This window comes from Cricetulus griseus, chromosome 6 (assembly GCF_003668045.3).
Source record: "Cricetulus griseus strain 17A/GY chromosome 6, alternate assembly CriGri-PICRH-1.0, whole genome shotgun sequence".
In the NCBI taxonomy this organism is placed as follows: domain Eukaryota; kingdom Metazoa; phylum Chordata; class Mammalia; order Rodentia; family Cricetidae; genus Cricetulus; species Cricetulus griseus.
Genome location: NC_048599.1, coordinates 144010207 through 144022358, shown reverse-complemented (window position 1 = coordinate 144022358; position 12152 = coordinate 144010207). Strand labels below are relative to the sequence as shown.

At 46.0% G+C, this 12152-nt stretch overlaps 1 protein-coding gene across 1 annotated transcript; it reads left to right on the top strand.

Moving 5' to 3' along the window:
• The first annotated feature begins 75 nt into the window (after positions 1–75).
• Positions 76–10207, top strand: Swi5 (SWI5 homologous recombination repair protein). Its single transcript, XM_027423617.2, has 6 exons — positions 76–130; positions 273–471; positions 630–678; positions 6152–6273; positions 7886–7980; positions 9865–10207. The coding sequence occupies exons 1-6, from the start codon at positions 76–78 to the stop codon at positions 9927–9929; spliced, it is 585 nt and encodes a 194-aa protein (XP_027279418.1). The 3' UTR covers positions 9930–10207.
• Positions 10208–12152: the final 1945 nt, after the last annotated feature.

Below are 12152 nucleotides of genomic sequence, written 5' to 3'. Positions count from 1 at the left end.
GGCGCAAGGCGCCACTAGGCCTCTCGGAAACCTAGCGTGGCCTACCCTCTGCAAGCCCATTGGCTGGTGCGAACGATGAATGACAGGGAGGCGTGGTCACGTTGCTGCCAGGCGGGAGCTGCGGGCGGAGGTTAACGACGAAAGCTGCGCGCGCAACCGTGACCCTTTCGGCTGCCTATCAGAGGGAGGGGCGGAACCTCCCTAGCTTGGTGCGCGCGCAGCTTGACGCAAGTCAGTCGGTGGTCTCCATTGCTGATTTCTGGTTACCTGAGGCGTCCGTCTAACCCCAACCCTGGACCCCTCTGAGTACAAGACGACCCCGATCCGGGTACCTCGGACCTCAGGGTTCAGGAGGTGGGCGAGGAGCGCGCACTTCATTTCACCGCCCTTTCCCGATTCCCCACGCCTCATCCCAGACTTCCTCTTACCAGGCCCCTCTCAGCCCGCTCTCCGCACAATTCCCTTCCCACGGTGTGAACCCGACCTCAGAGCCCTGGCCCCAGCCCGATAGATAGCTCAGGGTGATGCCCTAGCAGCTGGGTCGCGGTCCGGCCTCCTTCCCCGCGGCGGCTCCCGCGCCCCCTCGCTGGCCCCACCTCAACAGCCCTTTTCCTCCGATTCCTCCCCAGGGCTGAGCTAGGATTCGGTCGAAGTTGCCATGGAGCCTTCCGATCCCCGGTGAGTACGTCAGCCCTACCCCGCCCTCGGCATCCCAGCACCTGCCCACCCAACCCCTCCCCCCTTCCTGAGCCTCGAGCCGCCAAGCTCTTCTGAGGAATTAGTCCTTTCTAATCCCACCCCTTCCTTTTCCTTCCCCAGAAATGGGGTCCTGCCCTTCCATTCCTACCTGGTCAGTGCCTGTGCTTCTCCAGCCGCCTCCTGCTCGAAGCTTTGTTTCCCTGACCCAGCCCTGCCTTCAGGCCTGCATACAGATTCCCAGTCGAGGAATCTCTCTCTCTATGCTGGCCACTTCCTAAACTACCAGTAGTACTATCCTTTTCTCTGCCCCACCCTCCCCACCCAAAACTCAACGTCCTTCATTTCTCATCCCCAAAGATGAATTTTTCGAGTACTCTTCAAGTCACTCCTTTTTAGTAGTTCCTTTGTTCTTTATGCCTTTTTTTTTTTTTTGGGGGACAGTTGTTAATCCCAAAGATGGAAGGAGAAAGACCACCGACCCAAATCATCATGGCCAAATTAATTAAAGCAAACAATTAATTAAAGCAAGCTTTTTTATTTGTGTACACGGGCTGCCTCCCCCTAAATCGGGGTTACAGAGATCAGCCTCAGATGTGAGGAAGACAAACTCGGGTAGGGAGTTTCCAAAAGGGCGATTTGGGGGCAAAATTGCTAGTGTTAGAGGAGCAGAGCTTAAGCACAACAAATTAGTTCTAACGACCTCCTAAAACAAAGACATGATTGCAAGGTGGGCGTAACAAGGCTTAACAATAGGTAGTCATAACAGATAGTCTTTTAGGTGGTCATAAGTCATATACCCTTTTGAAATGAAGGTAGGGTTGCAAGATGGTTATAAACAACTTTTTGAAACAAAGACATGATTGCCACTCCTGGAACAAGCAGTACAGAATAATTCATAGTTAAGGTTATAGGTGGGGCACAGCCCAATCCTTGAAAAATAGGAAGGAATCTAGTTTGTCTTTACTATAAGATGGCTTTTAAGCCTAAGAGGGAGGCAGGCTAGTTCTTCACAGTTTTATGTGTCCCAAGCAGGTCCCAAACCCTCTCTGTATTCAAGGATGCTTTGCAGAGTCTCATTATGTAGCCCAAGCTGGCTAAATACTCTTCAACCTCCTGCTTTTCTTTTTTTTTCTTTTTCTTTTTTTTTTTTTTTTTGAGATAGGGTCTTTATGTACCTCTGGCTGCAAATCAGGCTGGACTTGAACTCAGATATCTACGTGCCCCAGCCTCCCAGTACTGAGATTAAAGGCCTATGCCACCACACCTGGCTTTTTTTTTTTTTTTTTTTTGAGACAGGGTTTCTCTGTGACTTTGGAGACTGTGTTGGAACTAGTCCTTGTACACCAGGCTGGTCTCAAACTCACAGAGATCCATCTGCCTCTATCTCCCAAATGCTGGGATTAAAGGTGCCACTAACCCCCAACAGCTTTTTTTTTTTTAATAATTTAAAATTACATTTTAAAATGTGTTTAGTATTTGTTGAATGTCTCAGAGTACACATGGAGGTCAAAAAGAACAACTTTTGAGAGTTGGTTCACTCTGAGTACAGAGCTCCAACTCAGGTCATCAGACTTGTCAGCAAGCATGTTTACCAGCTAAACCATTTCCCTGGCCCCCAATATTTCTTCTAGGAAAAATATTTTTTAATAGAAATGATAAGGTACCAATAAGCCAGACTTAAGGCCAGGCCTTGGATGGGGCTCACTGCTCACCTAGAGGTTTCCTAGGAGTCTCCTAAGACTATTACTTTGTTTACAGTAAAGATGATAGCCTCCTTTTCTGCATCCTTGTGATCTAAGGGTCTAATTATCCACTATAAACCTGTCAGGCAGGTATCACTAATCATGAGAAAACTTGTGATCACTTTAAAATGCCTTAGCAAGCCTTTGAGTAATTTCAGAGTGGTGGCACTTGCTTTTAATACCAGGTGCTCTTGGGAGGCTGAGGCAGTTTGAAACCAGCCTGGTCTACATAGTGAGATTCAAGATAGCCAGGGCTACATAGTAAGATGCTACCTAAAAAAAAAAATAAGAAAAAACTACAAATTCAAGTCTCCTTTGGAAGCCTACACCCTCATTTGAATTTGTCTCATTCTTTCTTGGGATGCCTTTAACTCCTGTTCGGTTTGGGTTTTGTTTTTTGTTTTTCTGGTTTCTCTGTAGCTTTGGAGCCTATCCCGCACTCACTCTGTGGACCAGACTGGCCTTGAACTCACAGAGATCCACTTGACTCTGCCTCCCGAGTGTGGAATTAAAGGCTTGAGCACTATCGCCTAGCCTCAGAATGTATTTTTATAAACCCCAACTTGCCCCTCATATGGACTTGTCCTGATCTTCTTTTTGACAAAAGGAGGATTCAGCTTTACTTGAGTGGTAGTACTGGGGAAAACTCCCCAGGCTAACACTTTATTAGAGCTATTGGCCAAGCTAACACCCACTTATCCTTTGAAGTTCGGCTTCTTCCACAAGCTTGACTCCCTACTTCTGGCTCCACTAATTCCAGATGCTTCCTTAGCACATTGTTCTTCAAAGAGTTTTTTTTTTTTAGACCTATAATTAGTTGATTAGTTGGATTTTTCCAACAACTAATGATGAGTATTATCTACTGTGTGCCCAACTACTGTCGTAGGCATTGTGTTGCCAGCATTGGACAAACACACAAAGTCCTTGTCTCCTTCGAATTGACCAAGGTAACAGTGGTATGAACATAATAATGAAATGTACATGTCAGGTGATGAGAATGAAGTAAAACATCAGCAGAGATGGGAAAGATAGCTCTGTGTGTAAAGTGCTTGCCATGAAAGGCACCATACATATGAAAACTGGAGGTAGACACACAACATAATGTAATCCCAGCATTGAGGCAGAGACAGCCACCACCCTAGAACTTGATGGCCAGCTGTCACACCCAATCAGTGAGTTGCTCCAGGTTCAGAGAGACCCTGTCTCAGAAAATGAGGTAGAGAGCAAGTGGAGAAGAAACTGGACATGGAAAAATAGATAGCTCATTGGTTAAGAGTGTGCACTGCTCTTGCAGAGGACCAGAGTTCATTTTCCAATACCCACAATCGGTGTCTTGAAACCCCCCCCCCCCAAGCCAGGTGGTAGAACATGCATTTAATCCTAGCACTCAGTGAGTTAGTTATAGGCCAGCCTGGTCTACAATACTAGTTCCAGGACAGCTAGGGCTACACAGAAATCCTGTCTCAAAAAAAAGAAAAAAAAATTTTTTTTAGTAATATAAAAAGTTTTTAAATTTTATGTTCATGAGTATTTTGCTTACGTTTGTGTGTACATGTGTACAATGTGCATGCTTGGTGCCTAGAGGTCTGAAGGTCTGACCCCTGGCACTGGAGTTAGGGCAGTTGTGAACTTTGTGGGTACTAGGAACCAAACCCCCCAATCCTCTGCAAGAGTAGCAAGTGCTTTTTTTTTTTTTTTTTTTTGTCTTTTGGTTTTTCAAGACAGGGTTTCTCTGTATTGCTTTGGAGGCCGTCCTGGAACTAGCTCTTGTAGACCAGGCTGGCCTTGAACTCACAGAGATCCGCCTGCCTCTGCCTCCCGAGTGCTGGGATTAAAGGTGTGCCCCACCAACACCTGGTGCAGCAAGTGTTCTTATCCACCATTTCATTATAAGAATTATAAGGGGCTGGAGAGATGGCTCCACAAGAAGAGCACTGACTGCTCTTCCAGAGGACCTGGGTTCAATTCCCAGCACCCACATGCAGCTCACAACTGTCCATGACTTCTGTTCCAGGGGATCCAATACCCTCATAAAGACATTCATTCATATAGGCAAAACACCAATGTACATAAAATAAATAATTTAGAAAAAATAAGAATTATAAAATTACATTTGTTTCTGCTATGCATGGTGGCATATTTCTTCAATCCAAGCACTCTGCAGGCAGGAGGCAGATGTATCTTTGAATTGGAGGCCAGCCTGGTCTAAGTACTGAGTTTTGGCCAGGCAGAGCTACATAGTGAGTGAGACCTTGCCCCCCTCCCCCTTTTTTGTAAAATAGAAAAGAAAATAAATTACATTTACTTCTTTTATTTGGAGAGAAGGCACTATGACAGTGGTTCTCAACCTGTGGGTTGCAGTCCCTTTGGGGTTTGAAAGACCTTTTCACAGGATCACATATCATCAGATACTTACATATGGTTCATAACGGTAGTAGAATTACAGTTATGAAATAATTTTATGGTTGGGGGGATGTCCCAACATGAAAAACTATATTAACGGGCCCACTGCACTATGGTATACACATGGAAGTCAGAGGACAACTTGGTGTTATTTCTCTTATTCCACCATGTGGGCTCCAGGGGTATGACTCATGTTTGTTAGGTTTGACAGCAACATCTTTACCTACTGAGCCATCTCAGTGGCCCTTTTGAAATATTTTTAATGTAGTGTGTCTGTGTCTGATGTCAGAGGACAATTTTGAGGAGTTGGTTCTACCAGGGTTCTGGGAATCAAACTCGAGATTGTCAGGATTATAAGGCAGATAATCTAGCCAGCTGAGTCACCTTGCAGGTCCTACTCTTTGGTACCTTTTGGCTTCTATGTGCTCTGAATAAAGGGGCCTGGATGGATGTCTTTGCCTGTGGCTCCCGCCAATGCTGGCAGACAGTGTTCATTCATAATTGCAGAGTGACTGATCACAAGCCAGAGACCTAAGAACAGGAACCACAGCTTTCTCTGTTTTCTTACTAGGCAGTTCATCCAACATACACTTCCTGAAGATAGCTAAGCACTAGGTGCCAGCCTTTACAGCAGTGGTTCTCAACCTTCCTAATGTGTGGTGATCCCAACCAATAACATTACATTTTTTTGCTACAGTTATGAATCATAATATAATATCTGATAGGCAGGGTATGTGATATATGCCTCTTGTGGGGTCATGACCCACAGGTTGAGAACCGCTGCCTTTACAAGCTCAGGCAGAAAGAGCAAAGATGGAGTGTACCTTCGCAAAAGATCTTGTCGTCCAATGAGATTATGAATCCAGTGACATTACAGACCTGGGCTCAGACTGCAGGCCAAGGTGGCCAGTTACTCAGGATTGGATTTAATTGAGAAAACGCTAAACAACCAACATCATGGACTCCATCCTCCATCTTGCTTCAGCCTCCATGAAGCAGCTTCTGCTTCATCCAAGATCTACTCCAGCATTGTGTCAACATTCCAGGCAGAGAAAGGCCAGGGTTGGGCATGTTCTCTCCCTGGAAGGACATTCCTCAGACATTGCATATGTCACTTCTGATGACATTTCTACTTGTCATAACAGACTCTGGCCACACCTAATTCCAATGAAAGCTAAGAAATAAGTGGCATTTTAGGATCAGAGCCTATTAACAATCAGAAATAGGGACTAGCTAGCTATCGAGATAGGCTGTGATCTGTGAATGACTGATCAGTCCAGCTGATGATATTTTTTTCTGCCACTCAGTGTTCATCTCCCAAGTTGGAAGAGGATGATGAGATCAGTGAGGAAACTTTGAACTCTGACATTCAGAAACTGAAGGAGAAACGGGACATGCTGGACAAGGAGATTTCCCAGTTAGTAAAAGAGTAAGTCTTGCCTTTGTTACTTTGTTTTCTGAGCCCCTGTTGTACCCCAGGCTGGCCTTAAACTTGCTATATAGCTAATACTATAGCTTTATACATATATATATACACATATAGCTATATACATTGAACTGATTTCCTGTCTCCTCTTAGTGTGTGATTATAGGTGTGGGCAACCACATCTGGTTTTCTGAACAAGTCTTGTTGCCTCCCCAGCTTGGTTAGGAGTGCTTACCTCATGTACATGAAGCCCTGGGTTCCATCCCTATTGCAAGAAAACAAAAGCAAGGGATGGAGCTCTATGGCACAGTGCTAACTCACCTGTTGTTGGGGTTGATCCCAAGTCACACACAGACATTCTTTTTTTTTTTTTTTTTTTTTTTTCATTTATTTCCTTATTATATATGCAGTGTTCTGCCTGCATGTATCCCTGCAGGCCAGAAGAGGGCACCAGATCTCAATACAGAGGGTTGTGAGCCACCATGTGGTTGCTGGGAATTGTGTAGGCTGTCCTGGAACTAGCTCTTGTAGACCAGGCTGGTCTGGAACTCACAGAGATCCGCCTGCCTCTGCCTCCCGAGTGCTAGGATTAAAGGCATGTGCCACCACTGCCCAGCTGACATTCTTCACTTTTAATTAGTGCTTAGTAACAAACCCAGTATACTAGTGTGGCATAGAAAAGATTCTGCTGTGCGACTCTGAGTATCTTTGCAGCTGATCTGGGAAATCAGGTTAGGACAAGCCTAGAGCCAGGGTCTAGAGAGCTGGTGGAAATAGAAATGGTGTTATTCTGGTCTCTCCCTGTGGTGCTCTATTCTAGGCACTGTGACTGCCATGGGTCCTTTCATGGAGTTAAAGCACCTAGGAGAAGCTGACTTCTCCACAAGTCCTGGACTTCCTCATGCTTCTTACTCCAGCCTCAGAGCAGAGGCTGAGGTGCACTGGGATGTATATTTCACATGAGGGAATCTGCCTGGTGACCTTTTATGTGCTTACCTATGGCCAGGGTCACACAGTAACCATGTGTCTGGAAACCCCTCCTTTAAGTGACAAGACAAGTTTGCTAGGAATGAGGGGATAAGTAGATCCCTTGCCATTATAAGCTACATGAAAACAGGGCTGGAGAGATAGCTCAGCGGTTAGGAGCACAGGCTGAGTTCAGAGGTTCTAAGTTCAATCCCCAGCAACCACATGGTGACTCACAACCATCTGTAGTGACATCTGGTACCCTCTTCTGGCCTGCAATCATACGTGCAGACAGAGTACTGTATATATAATAAATTTTGCCCAGCATTGGTGGCGCACACCTTTAATCCTAGTACTTGGGAGGCAAAGGCAGGTGGATCTCTGAGTTCGAGGCCAGCTTGGTCTCCAGAACAAGTTCCAGGATAGGCTCCAAAGCCACAGAAAACCCTGTCTCGAAAAACCAAAAAAAAAAAAAAAAAGCTACATGAAAACGGGGCCCATCCTGTCATCACTGTCTCCAAGGCCTAGCACCTAGTAGAACTGTGGTGAATATTTGTTAAATAGATGCTGAACAGATGCCTCAGTACCACCTCATCAAGGGATCTCATCAGCTCTCCTAATGGTGCTCGTTCTCCATTGCTCTTCCCAGAGGCTACCGTGTGGGTGAGCTGGAGGACCATATCGCTCTCCTCCATGAGTACAATGACATCAAGGATGTGGCACAGATGCTGCTGGGAAAGCTGGGTGAGTTGAAAGGGATGGGAAGGTGGCTCCTCCCCTCCCAGGGGTGTTGGATTCCACTCCTTGGTCCCCTAATTTGCCAACCATCCCACTCTTGTCAGCTACTCTGCTCCTGGAATACTGCAGCCCCTCTTCTCACCAGCCACTGCTCCCCCTGGGTACCCAGGTTTGCAGCTCTTGCTTTAGTGCTCAGAATCTCAAGCACAGGGCCGACTTAGGAGCAAGTTTGAACAGTGTTACGATAAAGCTCAAGGGGAACCTTGGCGGACTCCATGGCAGGTGTGAGTGACCGAGGTGGAGGGACAAATGTGCCAGGCAGACAGAGCTTAAGTGGGAAGTTTTATTAAAAAGGGAAGAGAGGGGGAAGGGAAGAGAAAAGAGATAAACACAGAGACAGAGGACAGAAGAGAAGAGGGAGACAGGAAAAGTCCTATCTGCCCTGGGGGAACAGCAGGAAAGAGAGAGAAAAAGAGTGTAAGTGGGTGGAGGTCTTTCTGTTAAAGGGGCCCTTTGTACCTGGGCTGACTAGGGTACTGCCTGAGTGCTTAATGCCAGGTGACAGGGGCAGGCCAGCATAATGCCTGAATCCTCACAAACAGGATTTACCTACCTTTGAGACTGAACTAAGGTCCCTAATCTTCCATGGCCTGCTGAGATATTGAGATACCATGGATACCTCTGATGACTGACTTGTTTAAGAGGAGCAAGGACCAGGGCAGCTCCTATGATATACAGTAGGATTTAATTCCTCTTCTAACTAAATCTTGTCATCCAGAGTCTTGAACCAAGGCAGATACCTGTGTGTTTGGGCTTACGAGCAGCCTGCCATAGAAGTCAAGCTGGTTCGGGATAAGATACTGTGTAAATAGCCTTATCTATGCTCAATAACCCTTTCCCCTGGCCCGGAGTGGTGCGCCCTGATGATATTCTGCAGCCAGTGGTGAGGAATCATGTATCATTAAGAATGGGTCCTCTAGGGGCTGGAGAGATGGCTCAGCAGTTAAGAGCACTGGCTGCTCTTCCAGAGGTCCTGAGTTCAATTCCCAGCACCTACATGGCAGCTCACAGCTGTTTGTAGCTCCAATTCCAGGGGATCTGATACCTTCACACCAATGCACAAAATAAAGTTAAAAAAAAAAAAAAAAACTATTTAAAAAAAAAAAAAAGAATGAGCCCTCTGGAGGGAGAAGAAAATAGGGAAATGAAGGTGTCCAAAAGGACAGTGATCAGAGCTTTAAAAAAGGGTATAGCCAAGTGTGGCGGTGCATGCCTGAAATCCCAGTACTCTGGAGGCTGAGGCAGGCAGGTCACAAGTTCAAGACCAGCCTGGATTCCATAGTGAGACCTTGTCAAAACAACAGCAACAATAAAAGTGTTCTTTTTAGAACTCAGAGGGAGACCTATCGCCTCTATGTCATATAACCTGGAGCCAGTGTCCTGACTTTCCTGTCTTTTCAGTGAATGTTTACTGAGCATCTACTGTGTACCAGGTACTCTAAGATGCTGGAATGGCCTTGGGTTTTAGTGTTTAGAGTGTGCAGAGTGGCCAGTCAGTAGATGAACAGAAATGCTAGTGTGTTAAGTTCTATGAAGAAAACAGTGGACATGGAATACTGAGGTCTGAAGAAGGAGCAGCAGGAGGAGCTGGGTCACACAACTGCTACCTGAAAGGCTGGCTGCAGGCCATGCTGAAACTCTTGGTTGGTGTTGGGTGGCCAGGCCAAGCCCCCAGGGGCAAGGTTTAGAAGGAGAAGCAGAGAGATTACCTTTGCCATTTGGGTAAGGTGTGAATCTGGGCCCCAGAGTGTTCTGGATGGTAGGACAGCTGCCTTAGTTTGGGTTTTGACCTTCTCCACTGGATAGTAATTCTTCCTTCCTTTCTTTCAGCTCTGACCCGAGGTGTCACCACCAAGGAGTTATATCCAGATTTTGGTCTAGACCTGAGTGACTGAGCAGAGAGTCTGGCAGATTTTTATCTACGGCCCACAGGGACAAGTGGATGGGGAACATGAAAAGCAGAGAGCCCAGACAGTACATTCGTATAGTTTCCAGAAAAAAAATGCTAGAAGCCCAAATTTTTTTTTAAAGGGCCCAAACTAAGTTTAGGGTGGGTCCTAGATAGGGGGGTGTTGGGAGGGGAGGGCATTGTTGGTTCTAAGGTTCCTAAATGTACTTGTGAATGGATATGTGGGGTTGTCCCTTTTGTTAATAAACATGAGCAGTCTCTATATGGTTCTGGTCCCTTTCCTCTACTAGCCCCAGTCTTTCTGCCATGGATCACGGCAGCTCACTCTTGCTGAATCTCATAGCTGTTTCCTCTGCACCCATGAGTATTTTTATTGCTGTCTTATTGACCTCAAAGAGGCAGGTGACTTGCCCAGGGTCACACAATAGCAAGTGTGGCAGGGATTTGAGCCCAAGATTGTGCTTGGTGATGCTACTTTTCTGGGTTGAGAAGGAATAGGTTAGAGTTAGAAGTGAGAAATGACGGCATCTATTTATCCAGGTGTAGTGGCACACACTTTAATCCCAGCACTCAGGAGGCAGAGGCAGACAGATCTCTTGAGTTTGAGGTCAGTCTGATCTACTGAGCAAGTTCCAAGATAGCCAGAGCTACTTAGTGAGACCCTGTTTCAAAACAAACAGAGAAATGACAACATTGTTAAGTTATAAATTTTGACCGTCATGGGTATGTATAAAATTCATGAGGCTGGAGAGCTGGCTAATGATGGGCTGTATTTGATTCTTGGAACCCTCATAAGGTAGAAGGAGAGAATATTTCACAAAGCTGTTTTCTCACCTCTTATTCACACATGCCTCCCACATTGTGCACATATGTACTTTCATATTGACTCAATAATTCTTTTTCGTTTGTTTGCTTTTTTTTTGTTTTTTTTCCAGACAGGGTTTCTCTGTGGCTTTGGAGTCTGTCCTAGAACTTGCCCTTGTAGACCAGTTTGATCTCAAACTCACAGGGATCCACCTGCCTGCCTCTCCTCCTGAGTGCTGGGATTAAAGGCGTGCGCCACCACTGCCTGGCTTGCTTTTTTCAAGACAAGGTTTTTCTGTGTACCCCTGGCTGTGTGGTGCATGCCACCACCACCTCCTGACTTATGCCTCAATTCTAAAGGGGAAAAAAGTTAATATGTTTGTTCAATTTTCACAGAAGGATCTCTCCCTTGCAAGTTAATGTTCAGAATGAGAATTCCAGTCCCCATGTGTAACTGGCAAATGAGGGTGAAATACTGCTGTCCTTGCATGTAGACAATGCTCCTGCTGTTTAGAATACCTGTATTCATTCCCAGCACTCAAATGGTGGCTCTCAGCTTCAGTCCCAGTGGACCCAATACCCTCTTCCAGCCTCTAGAGCAGCTAGGCCAGTGCTTCTGCTAACTGATCAAAAACAGGGCTTGCACTTCAGACTTGCCACAAGTTCTGACTTCTTCAACTGCCCATCCCTGCTGGATACTCCTTCTCACAAGGCCTGAGGGGAATGTCAGAGCCTGGGGACAACTGAAACTGCAGTTAAGGAAGTATAGTCTCTAAAACCCAGCCTTAATTGCACATCTTTAATCCCAGCACTGTGGAGGCAGAGGCAGAGGGCATGCAGATGGAACCCAAGGCCATATAGAAAAACCTTAGCGGTCTTAGGGTTTTTGTTGCTGTGAAGAGACACCATGACCGTGGCAACTCTTACAAATGAAAACATATAATTGGGTAACTTTCAGTTTCAGAGATTTAGTCCATTATCATTTTGGGACATAGCAGCTCACAAGCGGACATAGTGCTGGAGCTGACCCAAAGGCAATAGGAAGTAGTCTGTCTCACTGGGTGTAGCTTGAGCATTGAAGATCTCAAAGCCTGCCCCCACAGTGACACACTTCCAGCAAGGTCACACCTACCCCAACAAAGCCACACTTAATAGTGACACTTTCCTTGAGCTTCTAAGGGCTATTTACATTTAAACAGCTCAGTGAGATAAGGGAGGAGGCTTGAGTTTCAGCCCTGTGGGCACCTGGCTTGACCGCATCAATGGAAAAATATAGTATCTGCACTGGGGTATTCACTGCCTGCCTGAGCAAAACCCCACATACCACCATAGCTAAACATGGTAAAAGTATGATTATAGATCCAGCTGTTCATGCCTGTAATCTTAGCACTTGTGAAAAGGTTGT